The sequence below is a fragment of the Peromyscus maniculatus genome, chromosome 5, assembly GCF_049852395.1.
Source record: "Peromyscus maniculatus bairdii isolate BWxNUB_F1_BW_parent chromosome 5, HU_Pman_BW_mat_3.1, whole genome shotgun sequence".
Classification (NCBI taxonomy): Eukaryota; Metazoa; Chordata; class Mammalia; order Rodentia; family Cricetidae; genus Peromyscus; species Peromyscus maniculatus.
In genome coordinates, this window is record NC_134856.1 from 115,098,592 (window position 1) to 115,117,154 (window position 18,563).

General features: G+C 48.7%; 1 protein-coding gene across 7 annotated transcripts in view; it reads right to left on the minus strand.

The window, feature by feature from the left end:
• Slc22a23 (solute carrier family 22 member 23) overlaps nucleotides 1–18,258 on the minus strand; it is a 174,017-nt gene extending 155,759 nt beyond the window's left edge. For 3 of the 7 annotated variants that reach the window (XR_013051553.1, XM_076573160.1, XM_076573161.1), the window contains exon 1: nucleotides 17,545–18,215. Coding sequence is in view for 5 of the 7 variants with exons in the window: in XM_076573160.1 (XP_076429275.1) it covers nucleotides 17,545–18,183 (639 nt within the window). In the remaining 2 variants the exon portion in view is untranslated. Of the gene's footprint in view, nucleotides 1–17,544 lie in introns of all 7 variants that reach the window. The other 4 variants (XR_013051552.1, XM_076573158.1, XM_042278328.2 and 1 more) reach the window with 4 other exon arrangements.
• Nucleotides 18,259–18,563: the final 305 nt, after the last annotated feature.

Genomic DNA, 18,563 nt, shown 5'->3' on the forward strand with positions numbered 1-18,563 from the left:
GCAAAACGTACCCATTGGCACAACTGTGGTATGCCTGTACAGGGGTAACTGATACTTTTCCAGTTGGATTTCGAGCCTGCTCCACAGGAGGGAATTCACATCAGGTATTATAAAACCGTTCAGAAGTCTCTGGCTGGGGAGATCACAGGCCTCAGTAGGGAAGCTATTGTTGTTTTCCTTGATAGATATGTTGTATCTGTCAAGTTGCCTTCTAAATATTTACGTTTGGGCCTGTAGGTTAGCGCTACTGTCAACATTGGTAAGAGAAGCTTCATTTCACAGTGATTCATAACTAGTCAAGGCACTAAGAGTAAGTGACTGTTGTATGCTCAGCCCTAACCATAACCCCCTCCAAAACTCAAGGGACATCACAGGAGGACAGAAAGACCGCGAGAGCCAGAGGAAGGGGTGGAGTACTACGAAACTCTGACTTCTGGGCTTCACGTGGTTCCTGCACTCATGAACTCACAGTGAACGTGACATTCCTTCATGGAGGAGGGAGGCGCTCATAAGATCCCACCACTGTCTGAGGATCTATAGGCAGCTAACAGTCGCCGGAGGAAGGAAGAGATGTTTTCTTCGGTTGTGTGCCACTGGTGCTCTGCCCTCACTTCCATAAATAACCCCTGACCCACATTCATGTAAACAACCCTAATAAAACTAATTGGCTCATCAAAAGCAAAACAAAGCATGAAAATAGAAGGGGGACAAGGGAACTGGGGAGTGGGGTGTTGGGGAGAGGAATGGGAGCAGCAGGCATAGGAGACAGAGGTGGTGGTGGAGGGTGAATATGATCAAAATACATTCTCTATGTGAATGACAATATCATAATAAAATCCATTATTATGCATCACTAATGAGTGCAGATGAAGGTAAAATAAGCGAACTTTCAAAAGGTAATGGAGGCTACAAAGACTAAGTGTGTGTGTGTGTGTGTGTGTGTGTGTGTGTGTGTGTGTGTGTGTAAGTGGGAATCCATTTTGCAAAAGATGTTTGTGCAGGAGAAGAAACATGAAGAATAAAGAATCTCCTACCCAAAGTCTGTTATGTCCATCACTTCTGGATCTCCTTGTGTGTGGTCTTTCAAAATCTCATACGTTTTAAGTTGTGAGAGTCAGCTATTATGTTTGCTAAATAAGTTCAAAGAGATCAGGAAAGAAAGACTGCCATGTACTATCACTGTAGTAAGGGGAAAATTCCTTTGGGGACTTGAAAACCTCATTCAGGATGATAAACTATGAGTCTTGAAAGTCTCTGGCAACCTCTGCCTTAGTTTGGAAATGGGTCCCTCAAAGACAATGTATTAAAGACCTGGTCTCTGTCTGTGGTCTTGCAGGGAGACAATGAGCCCACTAGAGGTGAACCTTGAAGGTGATATAAGGGCCCCAGCTCTTTCTCTTCTTCTGATCCTGCTTCCAAGCCCCATAAGGAGAACATCTTCCCCCACTACACACTCCATCATGATATGCTGCCTTATTGAGACCCAGAGGCAAAGGTTCACCTGACTATGGAAGGACACCTCCAAAATGGTAAATCAAAGCACACCTTCCTTTGTTGCTTGGTTTTTCGAGACAGGGTTTCTCTGTGAAGCAGTTCTGGCTGTCCTGGAACTCACTCTGTAGCCCAGGCTAGCCTCGAACTCACAGAGATCCGCCTGCCTCTGCCTCACCAGTGCTGGGATTAAAGGCGTGCACCACCACCGGCGGGCTACACCTTTCTTCTTAAGTTGATTAGCTCAGGTGTTTTGTTTCACTAATGGCAGGCTGGTTGACACACCTTCACCTGTTAAGTGTGATTCATTTTGGCTTCCTCCAAAACTGCTTCTGAAAACAAGATTCATCACCAGAGTTAGAGTCCTGCCTTCCTCACTAACCCCTCCCACTGACCATTTATCTAAGATTCTGTCTAAAAGGAACTAGGGTTATAAATGGAATAAGAAGGTGAGTGAGAAATCAGTTACATAGGCAAGAACTTTATTGGGCTTCTCAGAAAATTATTAAAAATAAATCTTCGATGAAAATGAAGTAATAATTAAAACAAACAAAAACTCCCTAACCTGGAGCACAGGATGAAGGCTCACCATGAAGTTGAGCTGCAGAGACCACCAAACTGTAGATGGACCTCTACAAAAAGCACATCCCTTTTTGTGTGTCATCTGCTTTCACTGGGCCCACCTAGGTGAGGATCCCTTCTGGTGACTGACAGCAGCTTCTGAGGATCACCCAGACCAGTGTCACATGCCAGCACATGGCCAGGTCTCACTGTAGTAGTAAAGCCACTGACTGGCTTTACTAGAGGCACCAAGAATGCCAAGCACACTCAGAAAAGGATCCACTACCCACTCACAGGACCATAAGCGGAGTGGACAGAAAGTACAGTGAGCAGGTAAGGAGGTGCAGGTCCTGCTGGGGAGCTTGGGTCTGGGGTCCTGGATGGCGGGTACAAAGGTCACTAGACATCAGTCCTGGTTAACAACAGCTCATATACTGTCATAACATGCATGGTCCAAGAATGGAATCATGTGAGGAGAATTATGAGTGCTTATGAGAAAACTCCAAGAAAACAAGACAAGTGTATCGGGACCTCGGTTTCTTCAAAACACGGAATTGTTCTTGGTACGTGTTAGTGTCCTCCTCCTGGGTACAGCAGATAATGAGTTTAGTCCAAATTATTCATTACAACAAGTTTTTGTTATTTGTTTAAATGCCTCTAAGGAAAAACATGTTTTTGTCACATGCAGCTTGTCCATCACGTGCTGCTTGCCCTTATGATTGAACACTTTAGTCATGTGACTCTTCTTAACACTCAAAGTAGAAACTGTCTGATGCTCTGAATAAAGTTTGCTATCGCATGAGATTTTAGTCCTTATTTTTTGGTTCCCACCACCTCTAGAGCAGAGACAACACACTTCCTTGAGGAGGTGACAAGTGTGTGGTTGTCCATCCTCAGCCCAGGTAAGAGGTGTTATGCTAGGGCCACTAAGCCTTACTGCCCGGCACTGAGGAAGAGAGTGTGCCCCTGGCCACTACTGACCAATGTCACCAATGCTAATGAACAGCCCTGGCCTCCAGTGTTCCATGTCTGTGCCCCATGGGAGAGCTCTCTTTTCCTACTGCCTGAAACACCAGGAAACCACCTCCCTAGGAATCAATTATGGAGAAGGTATGTCTGAATTAGAGACATTTTGTACACAAATACCATTTATTTCCAAATAAATGTTTCTTTTTCTGGTAAGGAGAAGGGCAGAGCTCCACCTTGCAAGAGGGTCTGGGGATGGTCCCTAACTGCATTCTAAATACTTATTCTTACACCCACAGCTAAGTGTGGTCCTTACCCCTCATCAAAGAAACAGGTCTTTGCAACAGATGAAGACCATCACAGAAAATTACAACCCAGCAAGATGCAGAGAACAAGAGATAATAATTTCAAAAAAATTACTTTTTTAAAAGAAGTAGAAAGAAAAAAGAGGGGCTGGAAATAGAACTCAGTGGTGTGCACCTGACATGCATAAAACCCTGGGATTGATTGTCAATCCCTCATGCACACCAAAAAAGAGAGTCTTGGTCATTTGTAACATCCATTTGTGCAAAAACATGTAAAGGCTGTGTTCCCAGGCATGCTGTGTCTGTAAACATGACTAACCTTTACTGCCACTGAGGAGCCAGAGATGACTGCCCTAGGCTATCCTGGACAGTGTGATCACTCTTTCCTCCCTATATTCTCACTTTCACAGCAGAGGAGCCCAGGTCACAGAGCTGATTCTCCACCACAGCAGGGGCATCTGCTGGGTGTGGTCAGAAAATAATTACCTACCCTACTTTTAGCCCAAGCCAGACTTTCTACACTTGGGGCATCAGGGCTGGACCCAGATCTCCAGGATGAGCAGCAGTCTTGGCCTCTACCTGCTAGATGCCAATAGCAGCCATACCTTCCCCATCCATATTGGTGTGACAACCAAATAAAGAGAATACACGTCTAGGGGAATCATCCCACACAGCAGCATCCAGGGATCATCTTTAAACCACAGATGTCTCGGGAATTTCCCAAAGCTTTCCAGTAAGCCTAAGTGCTCTGGACTGACCCCCTTCCGACTCAGAGACCTGTTCATTCTAAGAAAAGGCACCATGACACCAAGTCCTGAAAATCTTCAGCTCACAATGATGACACCATTCAGACCCCAAACCAGCATGGCTTCAAATATCCAGGGGCATTTTCAGATGAGTCAAACTTATTTTCATCATCAATAGTTCCATGGATTCACTCGCACTTGGGGTTTGAGATGGCCTGTATGTGGGTTATGCTAGAATTAGATCATGTGATCTCACTCTGATGGGAGCCATTTCCCATTCCTGACCTCCTCACTGGTGCCATTCAGCATGCCCAACAGCTGAGGTCCACACAGTGGCCAGCACAGCGGGGGTATGGGATGGGATTGTTGGGACTAGGGAGGCAAGAAGAGCTGAGGGAGGTGAGGGGATGGCATGGAGGGGTAGGTTCTGGGTTGCAAAGACGTGGTATTATCTTGGAAACAGATTAGCAGCTGGTACACAAGTTTAGGTGGGGACGGAAGCAGGAAAGCCAGCCAGGGACTGTGCAAGTCCAGCCAGCAGCAAGACTGGCTCAGCTACAATGTGGGCACCAAGTGATGAGATCTGGGGCAAAAGAGGAGAAAAGATCACAGGCCCCCGAAGAGTCCTATCCAGCAAGCAACAAGTCTAGGGCTTTGAGAAACATCCACACTGCAGATCTGATCCATATGGGAATGCTCTAGGCAGGGTGGTGCTGGTACTCCAGGGTTGTGCTAGACACTGCACCGCTAGAACCTGTGTGTTCAGAATGGGACAATGTTTAGGGTCAGGGCCTTCAATGAGGTGAGGAAAATGAAGTCATGTAGGTGGTCCTTCATCCAATATGACTGGTACCTTTGCAAGAGGAGGGGCAGAGGGAGGTGACTCAGTGATAGGGTACAGGCTTGGTATACCGGAAGCTCTGGCTTCCATGCCAGCACAGAAAAAGAGGAAGGGATGGGGACAGGGACACACAGGGGTTAGAGGGTGAGTAGAAAGGAAAGGCAACCACTTGCAAGTGGAGGCGTGTGTCAGGAGAAACCATGCCTGTTTTGCAGTGATCTGCGTGGATTTCAGCGGGCACAACTGAGAAAATGCACAGCCCCCGTTTTAAACTGCCCGGTCTGTGTGGTTTGTGACAGCAGCTATCTGAGCTAATCTAGGGAGGCCAACCGGAGCCTCTCAGCAGTCCTGTGAGAGCTGTCATTTGGCTAGCCTGACAGCGGCAGAGACCACACCGTGGCCAGTGGGTACACGGGACTGAACCGCCACCTCCCAGTGGGGCATACATGCACAAGAAAGAGATGGAAGACAAGAGCTTGCTGAGGGGTTTCGAAAGGTAGAGACTAATGTGACCGTGTGATGGGGACAGCACCAAGGGGACTGTGGGCAGTATCCTGGGAGAGACAGGAGCCTGAGGCTGGGATGAGGCTGGCTTCTCTCCTCTGGGTCTCCCCATGTTACAAAATCTCCCTCTTCTGCCATTTTCCTGTTTACAAATTTCAAGAGACTCGTTGTTTACTGCAGGAGGGGGAACTGAATTCCTACCTAGAGACAAACTCCAGGGCCAAGGAGGGTGGAGTCTCATGTCTATCTACATCCAGGCTGGGAGCCTCCACACCCTGTACATGCCCCCCTCAGCTATCACCAGCTCCTTGGCAGAGGAAGTTCTGTCTCCATTCTCTACTTATCGAAACACACGTCCTTCTCCTGGGCAGCTGATATGGCACATCGTGCCAGGGCCTTCCTGCCTCTTTTGCACCTCTGGGCTCCTATGCTCCAATATGTCCTTCTACCCGGGCACCACGCCTACCCTCCGAGCTGTACCCACCTCTGCACCTCTAACCCTCAGCTCCTGGCTCCGCTCTCCATCTGGATCCTCACATTACAGATGTGTCGGCCTCTGCATACACTCCTTCTCCAGGCCTGTGTCACCATCCATGTCACCTGCCCATGGTGATATTCTGAGACAAGGGCCAGAAGCAGGTCCTACTCAGGACCAGAAAATTGCCTCTGAGAGGGAAAAATGGGAGGGACTGCACTAGCCGTCTTCAAGAGGACACACTCAAGTTCATAGCCATGTTGTTTGCCACGACCCAATGAGGGGAGGGGGTAGCCCAAGTGTCAATCACGGATGAAAGGCGAAACAAAAAAAGGGTATATTCATAAATATAGCATAATTCACCTTAAGGGAGACTCTGACACATGCTACAACACAGATGAACCTTGGGGACATCTTCAGCAACATGTGACAGGTGCATGGGCACATATATATCTCCATTTATATGAAATACCCAGAACAGTCAAAATCACAGAAAAAGAGAGTAGAACGGTGGCCACTGGGGGCTGGAGGTTGAAGGAGGGGAGATGACTGTTTAAACTGGGACTAAGCCACTGCTGGGAAGATGCAAAGATAGGCTGGGCGAGGCCACACAAGTGTGTGAACAGACACAGTGACCCCCAACATTCTTCACAAGGGTCAATTTTGTGACGTACGTTATCAACATTAAAAATAGTTGAAACAATTTTTGAAACACACAAGACAATAACTTTGTGTTCATTCTACATGTCGTATATACACAGTTGTCTCTGGGGACTTCCACAGCATGTGACTATGAAGGGTGCTCAATTTATAAAGTGTCTTTTGAACACAGAGAGGCAGCGTGTAATCTAATCTGGGAGGAAACACTATGAAGTGCAAATTATGAGGCTGGAAGCATAAACCATAATTCAGCATGACCTCTGGGAGCCTCTCTGACATCCTCTCCTTTTTTAAAAATGACACCACGCAGTGAAGTATGACTGCTAGGGAGTAGGATCATACAAAGGGCTGACTTGTCTTTTCTCCAGTTCAAACCCAGAAGTCTGATAAACACTCCACTCGTACTGCCATGACTTAACATTCTCTACCACACATCCCCATGACTCAGCGCTTTGGTTTTCAGTCCAGATAAGTGACCCAACAGCCCGGCTCCTGGAGCCGCACTCTGCAGTGTGAGCCGCTCCCTGGCTCCTCCATGTCGTAAAACACACCGAAGGCCACTGGAGACCGGAAACACACCTGCTCAAGGCTTTGGGACGCTGCTTCTTGGCAAAAATGAGGCCTCTCCCAAAAAGAGTTTGGCTTTTTACCACAAGGAATGTAGAAAAAGATGTGAAATACAACAAAGGAAGGTGTGGGGGCGGGGGGCGCGGAGAGAATGATTGAATAGGAAAAATAAGTATAAGTGAGGCAGACAGACTAGGAAAGGTTCAGGGTACAGGGCCTGCTTAGCTTTGCAGCAGTGACATCTGACGTGTGTGTGTGTGTGTGTGTGTGTGTGTGTGTGTGTGTGTGTGTGTCTGTGTGTGTGTCTGTGCGTCTGTGTGTGTGTGTCTGTGTGTGTGTATGTCTGTGTCTGTGTGTGTTTCTTGACAATGACAGCCTAGGGCTACTAGAAGCAGGCCCAGGCCCACATATCCCCACTTCCAGAAGGATCCACACTTGGCTTCCTGTCCTACAGTCAGGTGTTTTTACTACATGGAGTGTACTTTGATTCTGCACAGGGGTTCTACAAACTATGGAACTGGTTCAAATATGGTAGCAGAAATATAGGAGAGAATCTGCAACACGTTTCCAGTTTCTGATGTCCAGGGGCACTTTCCAAGGTCCTTGGATGACATGGAACTAATGCCTAGAGTCATTTTTAATTATTCCAAAAGAGGCCCTCAGGAGGTGCCTGCCAGTAGCACCCTGGGTTTGAATGGCCAGGTAAGTTACAGGTTGAGTGTCTGGGAAGGAAGGGGATACTTTGCTTAAAGCATTGAACAACTAAACAGGTCTTCTTCCAATCCTTTACCCCAGCCAGAGAAGATCCAGTCCTACACCGAGTCACATGATTCCAGAGAGTTCCCCAGCTCAGGTGACTGCATGGCTGGTCTAGAACCTGCCATCCCCCACTCCAGGCATGGAAGGAAAAAGAGCCAACTTATGGAGGCAAGGATGGGAACAAACACAGCTTATAAGAGGACAGTAAGTCAAGGACAGTAACTATGATGTGAGGAAAGGGCAATGACAGTGACCTTAGGGCTCCCGAAAGTCCCCGGTCTGGGCTGGCTGTCTCTGGACCCCATCACACTCACCACGTGCATCTTTGTAACAAACCCCTTTCCTGCGTGTTAGCATGACTTGCAATGTTGCTCAGTTACTTGTAAACCAAGTGTCATGAGAGGTCTGATGGACTAGAACGCTGTGCAAACAGGAGGCTGGAGAGTCTACCCGGCAGTGATGGAGTCCGGTGCAAACCTAGTCCCTTCATTCTATAACCACCCTTCACAGAAGCACAGGGCCTGGCAGTCTCTGGTCCCTTCTGTGGAGGGAGCTATGCCATTGGGAACGGCCAGCCTTGAGTCAGGCGAGCAAAGAAAACAACAGAATGACTAACTCCCATCACCCTGGAAGAAGTTCAATGACTACTGTGGCCAAAGCCAATGGCCTTAAAAAAAAAAATGCCCAGGGTACAACTCTAGGTAAAAGTGTCCTGTTCAGAAACTCACTCTGCTTTCCACCTAAGCCCTGCAGTGGGCAACGGTCACCATGGACACCTCTCAAATTCCATTCTTGATCATACTGCCCCCCAGTGCAGCTCAGTTAGATATTGGAGTGTGCCAAACTCACTCTCCACCACATGGCATTCGTCTCACATGTCTTCCTTCTCTGATCCACATCCTATGAGCCTCAGGCCCTGTGGCCAGTGACCTGTTTAGTTCTCAGATTAGAATTCTCCCTACCAGCCAACCAACCACAAGAGGATCCTTAGTGGCCTGACTCAGGGTGCAGGATTCTCATGTACAGGGCACACCCAGCTCTCCAGGGAGAGATACCTCCACCTCTATGCACCAGTGAGATAAATTACCCTTTCAGGTATGACCCCATCACCTCCATCTCAGGGCTTCTCATACAGCAGCCCTCACCCCACCAGCCAGGAACCTCCTGTTTGCCAGGTGGAGAGGTGAGGCAATGATTCCCAGGTGCTCTATCCTCCCACCACCTGGAGGGAAGGCAGCAGGTACCCCACCCTGCCAATGAGGAAGCTGGAAAGAATAATATAGATTTGATAAGCTGGTTCCAAGCTGGAGCTCTGACAGTGCCAACCACACCCGCCAACTGAAGAACGCTCCCTCACATTTCAGCACGCCATGTTCAAGGGGCTCAGGCATGTATGGTAGGGGTTTGTGGGCCAAAGACCTCTAGTGGGAAGGCAGACAGACTGCATTCTGAGCAAGTGCTACCATCGCTGGGAGGAGTCAGTCAGTTGATGGCTGAGCTGACTCAAGGGAAGAACAGGAACCGGTGGGCTGAAGAATGAAGGGAAGGGTGTTCCACGTTAGTGGAAGAGCTTAAGTCAAATGTTGAGGAGGAGGAGGAGAGGCCAGCTGGGAGCTAGAGAGGTCCCCTCCAACAAAAGAGGTATTGAGGAGGAGTGGGATGGTAGAAAAGCTCTGGCCAAAGCCAGGCAGTTTAGGGAGCCATGACAGGGAGCCCTGAAAGGCTGCAAGCAGAACCACATGACAGGATTGCATCTTAGGGTCTCTGGGTCTGTGGTTTCAAAGGCAGCAAGATGAAGCCAGGTAGGGGGTCTACAAAGGCCAAGGGGGCACAGGCTAGAGAAATTTGTACAGGGGCAAAAACCTACCCCCACAGAGCCACAGAATGACACACTTCAACTTCACAGTAATCCAAACATATGCTTAGGGGCATTCTTAGAGCACAAAAGACCATCTGCTCGGTCACAAAAGGCAGAGGGTGATAAGAACCGGACATGCCAATTGCCCCACAGCCCCATTTTATGTAAACTAGAGACTTTGGACAAGAAGGTCCTACTAATATGACACCCCACACCCACTGTGATCTCTGTCTAGCCTAGGGATACCGGGGAAGCAGGTAAGTGGATGGACATTCTGACCCTAAGGTTTCCCAAATCTGCTCTTTCAAATCTTACAAATCAGCCTTGTAGAAATGTAATTAGCACTCTCCCATTTTTAGCAGGAGAGTAAATAAAATTCTAGAATGCACCTCAGGACCAGCATTCCTTGACGCCCAGGACAGGGGGGTCAGGTCTTCCTGTCTGACTACGTCTGCTCAGTGTCTGGCTTGGACTCAGAGCTCCAGTGTGATGTCCCACTACTCCATCTCAGGCCCCTCCTTCCACCAAGCACCTTTCAGTAGCACACACAAACCAGGTCCCCCAGCTACCCCACAGGCTGCCTTCCTCACCGGGAGTCCATAGCAGCTGCAATTCTCGGGCCCAGGCCCTCTTCAGCCCTCCTTCCTGTCTGTCTGTCTGTCTGTCTGTCTCTTTCTCATCCCCATGTCATCACCTCTCTAAGTGAGTTCACATCCCTGGTAAACTGGGACACCTGCAGCAGACCCAGCGGGCACAGCCAGTCCACCCTGCACATCTCACCGTCCAACCTTGATGCTGCGGTGGCAGACAACTTTGTAACAACATGAACTCTCGCCACCCCATACCACCAACTCTGATCAGTACACCGATGGTTTTCCCTTTGCTCTGGAATTACAGAAAAAGTCCTTAGCGTGGGTTATGAGCCCTGGCCCTTGTCCTATTCCCCTACCAATGACGGGCGATCTTCATTCCTGCACGCCACATGGTCCTTGCAAGTGCTGTCTGCCCTCTGGGAAGCCTCTCTCCCCATACACAACCCTTAGCCCATCTCAGATACACCAGCCCCTGCAGGTCAGGTTCCTTTGTTCTGGCTTTTCATTCCCCTTTCTTTCCATACACTCATCTCAGTTTGAAATTAAAAGACCATGACTCGACCCGTTAGGCTGTGCTTCCCTCATTAGCCTGGCAGGCCTAGGATAGTTGCTCTTTTCTCCCAGTGCCAGGTTCAGAACATGCACATGTAAAGGAGGGAAAGATGAAAGACTGGGGGGTGGGGTGAGCTTGCACTTATTTCTGTGACAAATGCTTAACGTCTGTCTTTCTGAAGAAAATCACAATCCCTGGTCTGTGATGCTTGCCAGTTTCCATGGTGGAAATCCCTAAACACCCCTGGATGACCCACTGGGAGCCACCAACATTATGTTACTGAATATGAAGATGGGCAGAGATGCCCACAGTATACCAACCACTGGCAATGCCAGGACAACATTCAGAAAAGCCAGTGTGCTTATACATGACACCAACTCTTTGCCTCAGCTCTCCTTGGATCAAAGGTCAAAAGGAATCACTACTTGCAAAGACTGCCGAGGACAGAAAAAGAGCTTGAAGTGGCTTCTAACAATAACGGCACCCCAAACTATTCAGAACAGGATGATGGAAGAGGAAAAACTGTCCTACAGCCCTGGAGAGAGTTGTGTTCCCTGAGGGAGGGTGTCAGACCTCTCCACAGCCTCTCAGTCCTGGCCTCTGCACTGCTGAATTGCAGGTTAGAAGCAAGTCTGCACAAAATGTGGGTTCTACCCCTGTGTTAGCAATTCTAGAAATCTACTTTCACAGCACCATAAAAACAAAACAGTTGCAATGCCAAATTGAAGAGGAAATGAAATTATAAAACTATTAGAAGAAAACATGGGATTCCCTGCCCCTCCCCCACACCCCGAACCATCTAGGACTATGGAAATCATAAACCTAACAATACAAAACTCAGAAGCCATGGAAGGAAAGACTAAGCCACTTGACTCTATGCAAACCAAGCTATGTGTACAACCCAAGCACCATACGCAGAACCAGAAGCTTGGGTAATTACCCTGGGGGAGGCAGTGTCAGAGCCACAAGTGCTGCTGTCAGTCAGTGGAAATAACCCTCGAGCATGCATGCACATGAAGGCAAAGGGATGGGAGACCATGCTGAGGAAGGAGCATGCACAAAGATGGCGAAGCCGCAGACTGAGGCAAACACAAATGCTGCAGCAGTAGTCAAATTTTATTTTCTACTTGTCAGACTAGCAAACACTTAAACATCTGGCAACTCCACAAATCATGGGAGGTGTGGGAACAGGACCACACAAACTACTGGTGAGCATATAAATGGCTAAGTTCTTTATAAGGAACACTGAGGAACATTTACCAAAATAACAGTGTAGGTGGTTTAAATACCTGGCTTCTTATATCTTGCATGTATGCAAATGTTTGTGTGTAAGAATGTCATTACTTATTGTATATATACATATTTAAAACAGTAAAGATGAGAAATGACCCAATGCCTTCTTAGTAAATGACCAGTTGAATAAATTATGGCCCAGTCAGACAACAGAATACTATGCAGACATAAAAAGAATGAGGAATTCTCTATAGACTGATGTGCACTCAACTCTGATATGAACAAGAGGTAAATATATAAATGAAAATAGAATATTTTTGTAAGGATACATAAAATCTGGCAACTATCCTGAGGAGCAGAGAGAGCACACAGTGTGGCTTATACTATAGCCATGTACATCTAACTATGCAGCTCTGGCTGACCCGGAGCATACTATGTAGATCAAGCAGTCCTTATACTCACAGACGTTTGTCTACCTCTGCCTGAGTGCTAGAACTAAAGGCATGTACAGCTTATACTATATCCTAAACAATGCAATCCATTATCTATTATAGTTAATTAAAAAAAAAGAAATTTGCTCAGAGATGTTCACTGTTGTATTGTATATACCTATAAAAGCGACTACAGGGATGACTAAATGATACTAGGAAACAAGAAATTTTAGTACATCAGCAAGAATATGAAACTTAAAATGTTTCTGAGGGGCTGGAGAGATGGCTGGTTGCTTAAGAGTTCTTACTGCTCTTGCAGAGGACTTGCGTTCAATTCCCAGCATGTCAGACAGCTTGAAACCAACTGTAACTTCAGCTCCAATGGATCTGATGCCCTCTTCTGGCCTCCATAGGCATCTGCACACACATGGTGCACACACACACACACACACACACACACACACACACACACACACACACGGGGGGGGGGGGAGCAGGGGGGCACAAAGATGCACATAAAAACAAAATTAAATCTTAACAAAATGTTTCCAAAGATTGACAAATACTTTTGATATGATACAGAATAATGGCAGATTCCATTAAATAAGCACTGGAAGAGTGAAAATATGCAGAAGTGCTAAGCATTTCAAAAATGGAAACTAGTTACTAGTTTAAGATAACACTGTAGACTACTTTAAAAAATATTACCATTGCAATGATAGTAAAATTAGTTTTAGTCTTAATTACATTGTACTGGAGTCATTTTAAATAACTTCTAGAAAAAAGATACAAATTACTTCCAGGATATTAAACAGCCTTCAAGACAAAGGTCAGAAATCTTTGCAAATTTATGAGAAGGCAGGAGATGAATGAACAATAAAAACTACAACTATGGGGGGAAAAGAGGCTTGGGGTGGTTAGCTGGCATTGCTTGCTGACCAGATTCTAGAGAATACTCCAGAAGGTAGTGAGCCTTAGCAACCAGCAATACTCATGAAGAACTACACAGGATGAGCTGCATGAGCCATGAAGAGCAACACTTTTACATTCATGGGGTTCCTTTTTCTTTTTTAATTAAAAAGATTATTAAAATCTCGGCAGCATGAGAAACTTTGGACCACAGTACAGAGAATGGGAAAGGGAGTCCACTCCAGAGCTGCCTACCTTCAGAACCCCACACCTGCTGTGCTGGGAAAGGTGTTTGTTTGATTCATCCTGAAGGCACTGCCAGTTCTGTTCAGCAGAGCAGGGGCATAAAGCACAGAATGCTAGATAAGGAAGTTGATTGAATACCTGCTTCCAACGAGGAACCATGCAAATATGTGTTCATTTTCTCTAATCAGAGCTATGGTTATGTTAAGATCAGCCTTGGGTTACTATTCTTAATCAAAGGGAGTAATTCATGTGAAATGTTCCAGAAACTAGAAAGAGATGCACAAAATAAAGGTGGTGCCAATATCACCATCACTGCCACCATCATTTTGAAAGAACTGGAGAGTCTATGGTGAGAATTCCAGTGTGTGTATAACAAATGCAAGGCTCAAGTCCAAAGATGAAAACAGTCAAGATAACTGGGCCTGGTGCTGCACGCCTTTAATCCAGGCACTCAGGAGGCAGAGGCAGCTGGTGGATCTCTGAGTTCAAGGCCAGCCTGGTCTACAGAGCAAGTTTCAGGACTACTTAGAAGAAACTGGGGCTATATTTCATTGCTACCTGAGAAGAGGCAGAGAAGTCCTCACTGATTGCAATCTAATAGATAAAGCAAGGTGGACTGGGGGCCACAGTCCTTAGAAGTATGTCCTATCTGCTAAAGGTGATGGTGCATCTGTCATAGGCTCCATTGGCATGGCACTCGTCCATCTCTCTTTTGGGGTAGATCATGCAGTGCCTGCTTGGGTGCCATAGTACCATGTTTAAGAGGCATATTTTCTGTGCCACAGTAAATATGGCTAACCTTGTTATGAATGTATCAGCTGAAGGAGGTGGACATTTTTCAGCCAGGTAAGAAACTACTAAATAAAGCCAGGCATACTGGTGCATGCCTTTAATCCCAGCACTGGGAGACAGAGAAAGGTGAATCTCTCTGAGTTCAAGGTCAGCCTGGTCTACAGAGTGAGTTGTAGGACAGCCAGGGCTACATAGTGAGTCCCTGTCTGAAAACAAAACAAACAACAAGAAGGAAGGAAGGAAGGAAGGAAGGAAGGAAGGAAGGAAGGAAGGAAGGAAGGAAGGAAGGAAGGAAGGAAGGACCAAATATGCATTCTATGGTGGAAAAAGGCATTCTCAGGAACTGAGCTGCAGACAGGCATGAGAGAACTTAAGTGTAACTCACTGAAGTTCAGGTTTCTTTACAAGGAAGGGCAGGTTGGCCGGCTTGGGACAGAGCCCCACTTGTGGGTGTTTAAACTGAAGGAGTAAGTGTATGTCACGGGTGTAACTTGGAGGGGAAAGACGCGCAGAGTCCAGGGGACCCACTTAATTCCATATCCTGGGTCTAACTGTTTTCTTCCAACACCCAGGTATGAAGGCAACAGTTGTGTTACCTCTTCCCAACCAACCACCAGGGCTAGAAGGGACAAGGCTGTGTTTCAGGAGCATTCCTGCTGAAGGAGCCATGCTGAACACTGAAGACAGCCTATGGCTGATAGGGCAGGGAAAGGGGCAAAGGACAACTTCTCCAAACTTGAACTTGTATCCATTGACAAAAAGGTGAAGGATTCTTTTATTTCTGTCTGCTGTGTACAGGGTAGACAGACACTTAACTGCTAAAATGCCAGCGGCATCATGGTACAAATTCTACACTGGTGCATGGACACAGAATCCAGTCAGCACACTTAGCGCTGGGAGAAGTCCACTCCTCATGCCAAACTGTACTGGAAAAGCTCTTCCAGGCATTGTTACAGATCAGAACACGGTGGCAGGGCAGTCCTCTAGCTGAGCATATTGGTCTGTGGAAATCAAGATGTCCTTCCCAGCCTTCACAGTATGAGAAAGGATGCCTCTAATTACCCAGGCCTTCACTCCTTAGTGCCATCTTGTCCATAACATGTGACTGCCATGTGTTGTCAAGAACCCCCCCCATGTCAGGTAGCCCCCTCCCGAGTGTTAATTTTAAAAACTTGCCCAGCTTTCCAATATGCCTCTATATAGTCTATTTTCAGGAACTATTTTTGTTCTTGTTTCGCACCAGGCCTGGCAGGAAGAGTGCTGTCTCCTGGTCCCCACGGCTAGAGTGCTGGTCTGCTTTCTCCATCTCCTCGCTTCCCACTTGACTCTCCCACAAAGCGCTCTTCACACATACTCTTTCAAACCATTATTCTTCCTTTACTCCAGAAAGGGGCTGAAAATACTCGGCAATGTTGCCAAATCCTTCTTCTGACAGGCATACATGGCAATTTAAATAGGAGCTGTTTTTAAAATTGTTTCTGCCACTAAGCAAAAAAAGGGGAGGGGAGGAGAGAGAGAGAGAGAGAGAGAGAGAGAGAGAGAGAGAGAGAGAGAGAGAGAGAGCACGAGAGAGCAATATTGCCCTCCATGAATGGGAATCAGTTCCAGGAGCACCTTTGGAAGGGAGAGGCTGTGCTGTGGGGGGTGAGTCAAGATGAGACAAGCTAGGAGGATCTTCCCAATTATCTCGCCGAGCAGAGGGATCACTATGCCAGACAGTTCCCACAGGACACAGCGTTTCTGCCCAGGTTGGTACAAGATTAAAACAATGATTATGATGATGTAAGAGTTTCATCTTACTCATCCATGAACTACAACTGTTTACTAACACACACTGGTTGTGGGGACGGACTCCACGCAGACAATTATAAACTGTCCAGATCCATTCTCACGGTTAGACAAAGTGTTTTCAAACTGCTCAGAACCACCCTAGCTCTAAATGCACTGTTTAAAATGCAAAGGGGGCAGAAACTGCAAATGCTTCACAAAGCGCTTGACAAGGTGGCATCCAGTATTTCCTACATATGTCAAGACAATTGAAATGTATACATATCTAGGGTTATAATGCACTAACACTACCAACTGTCCATTTTTAGGGTGACATACATCTCTCACAGAATACTCCTACTACATTACACAGGATGCATAACCTCTGCAAGGGTCAGGGAGGACAAAGTGGATACTAGGGACCAGCTCACCAGGTCTCAATGCCTCAGACCAGAGCAGCTGCTGGACGAGAGCTGCGATGACACTCTGCTTCCCACATCCTTCCTATGCTATGGCGCTACTGACTGGAGTCCTGAGAAAAAACATTTGAGGGGACACCCTGACATTGAACTCTACAGCCAGACAGATCTCTGGAAAGGACAGCGCATAGTTGGGATGGGGGTTAGGCAGCAGGAGAACTTTTCAAAGGGCTCTGCTTCTTTGCCTATAACTTCAGTTCTTTAATTGGCTTTAATCTGATCAAGGCACGTGTGGGATGGCTGAGGTCTGCCAGAAAGAACATCTGAGAGTAGAACACTATTTTTCATGGATAGTTAGTTCCTAGTAGGAAACACAGGGACAGGCGGCCTGTGGAAAGAACATTGCTATGGCCTGGCTCCAAGGAGCAGACCTAGAAGAGGGATTGAGTCTTCCAGGACCGCTGCTGAGCCATCAGTGAGTCTGACACCTAGCAAGATAAAGGAGAGCATTTGAACTTTTGGGGGAAGGGCACCCTTTCCATATGTGCACTGGGACAGGAGTTTGGGTGGAAATTAGAAAAGGCTAAATCGGTGCCTTAGAAGCGGATGCAGCGTCACCGGCACCGCAGAGGGCGGCAAACAGCCTTGGCTTCATATCCAAGTAAGAGCATCTCCTTTGGGGGACAGCAGGGAGCCCAGCCAATGCGGGATTGTGAGTACACAGGCTAGCATTTCGGGCTCCTCAGCAGGGTAGGCTCGGACCTAGATCTGCAGAGAAAGAGATGGAGCGCAGAGCAGAGGCAACCGAGATCGGAAGAAAAGGGTTCAGGAGAAGAACCGCGGGGACGCAGCGATCGGTGGCCCTTACCTTGCTGACCACGTTCTGGACGAGGCCAGTGCGGATGCCGTAGTCCCAAGCGTGGCAGTCGCAATTTGAGTCGTTGTTCCCCTTGCCCGGAGGGGACGGGAGGGGTGGCGTGTCGCTGCTGTTGCTTCGGTTGCTCGCGGTCCCCCAGGCAGCAGTGGAGAAGGGGGTGGCCGGGGGGCTGGTCCAGTTGCCCATGTCGCCCCACCGGCCGGTGACAGTGGCACCTGCCAGCTCGGTGCCCTTGCCGGCCCCGCGGCACCAGAAGTTGGGCTGGTCCAGGAGGAAGGAGTCCGAGAACTGGCTGAAGCCGATGAACAGCGCCGGGATCCAGGTGAGCACCACCAGGGTCTTCTGGTAGCCGCCGCCCAGGCCCCCGAGGAAAGGCAGCACCGAGCCGTCATAGTCCAGCAACAGGAGGCTCGGGGCGGCTGCCGCCGCGCAGCAGCTCGAGTGCGGGCCGCCGCTTGGGTGCAGCGCAGGCAGCGGCTGGATCTCCGCGCTGCCGCCGGAGCCCGCGCGTCCCCCGAGGGGCGCGGAGGCCGCTGCATCGCCGGGCGGCAGGGAGCCGTTCTCCTCGGCCGGGGCCGGCTGCCGTCCGGCACCGCTACCCGCCGCGTCGCGCCGCCGGTCTATCGCCATGGCCAGGGCCCGCGGCGCCCGCAGAGGCGCATAGAGCGCGGCGGAGCTCGGCGGGCGCCCGGGCACAGCGCGCCGGGCCGGGCGCCCGCAGCTGCCGCCGCCGCCGAGAAGGGCCCGCGGCCGGAGAGAGCGCTCCGGGCCCGGCGAGTCAGGCCGCCCCCATGTCACCCGCGCACACCCGCGCCCTGGGCGCTGCGGCCCCACTCGGGCGCCCGGCAGAGGCCGGTCGAGTCCTCAACCGCTGCGGTTCATCCGCACCGCGGCCCGGGCGCCCGCCGAGCTCCGAAGCTCTCCGCTGCTGCGAGCCGGCTGAAGAAGAGGAGGAGCCGGCGCCGCGCCGGACCCGCGCCCTTGTCGCGATTCGCGGCCCTGCGGACGCC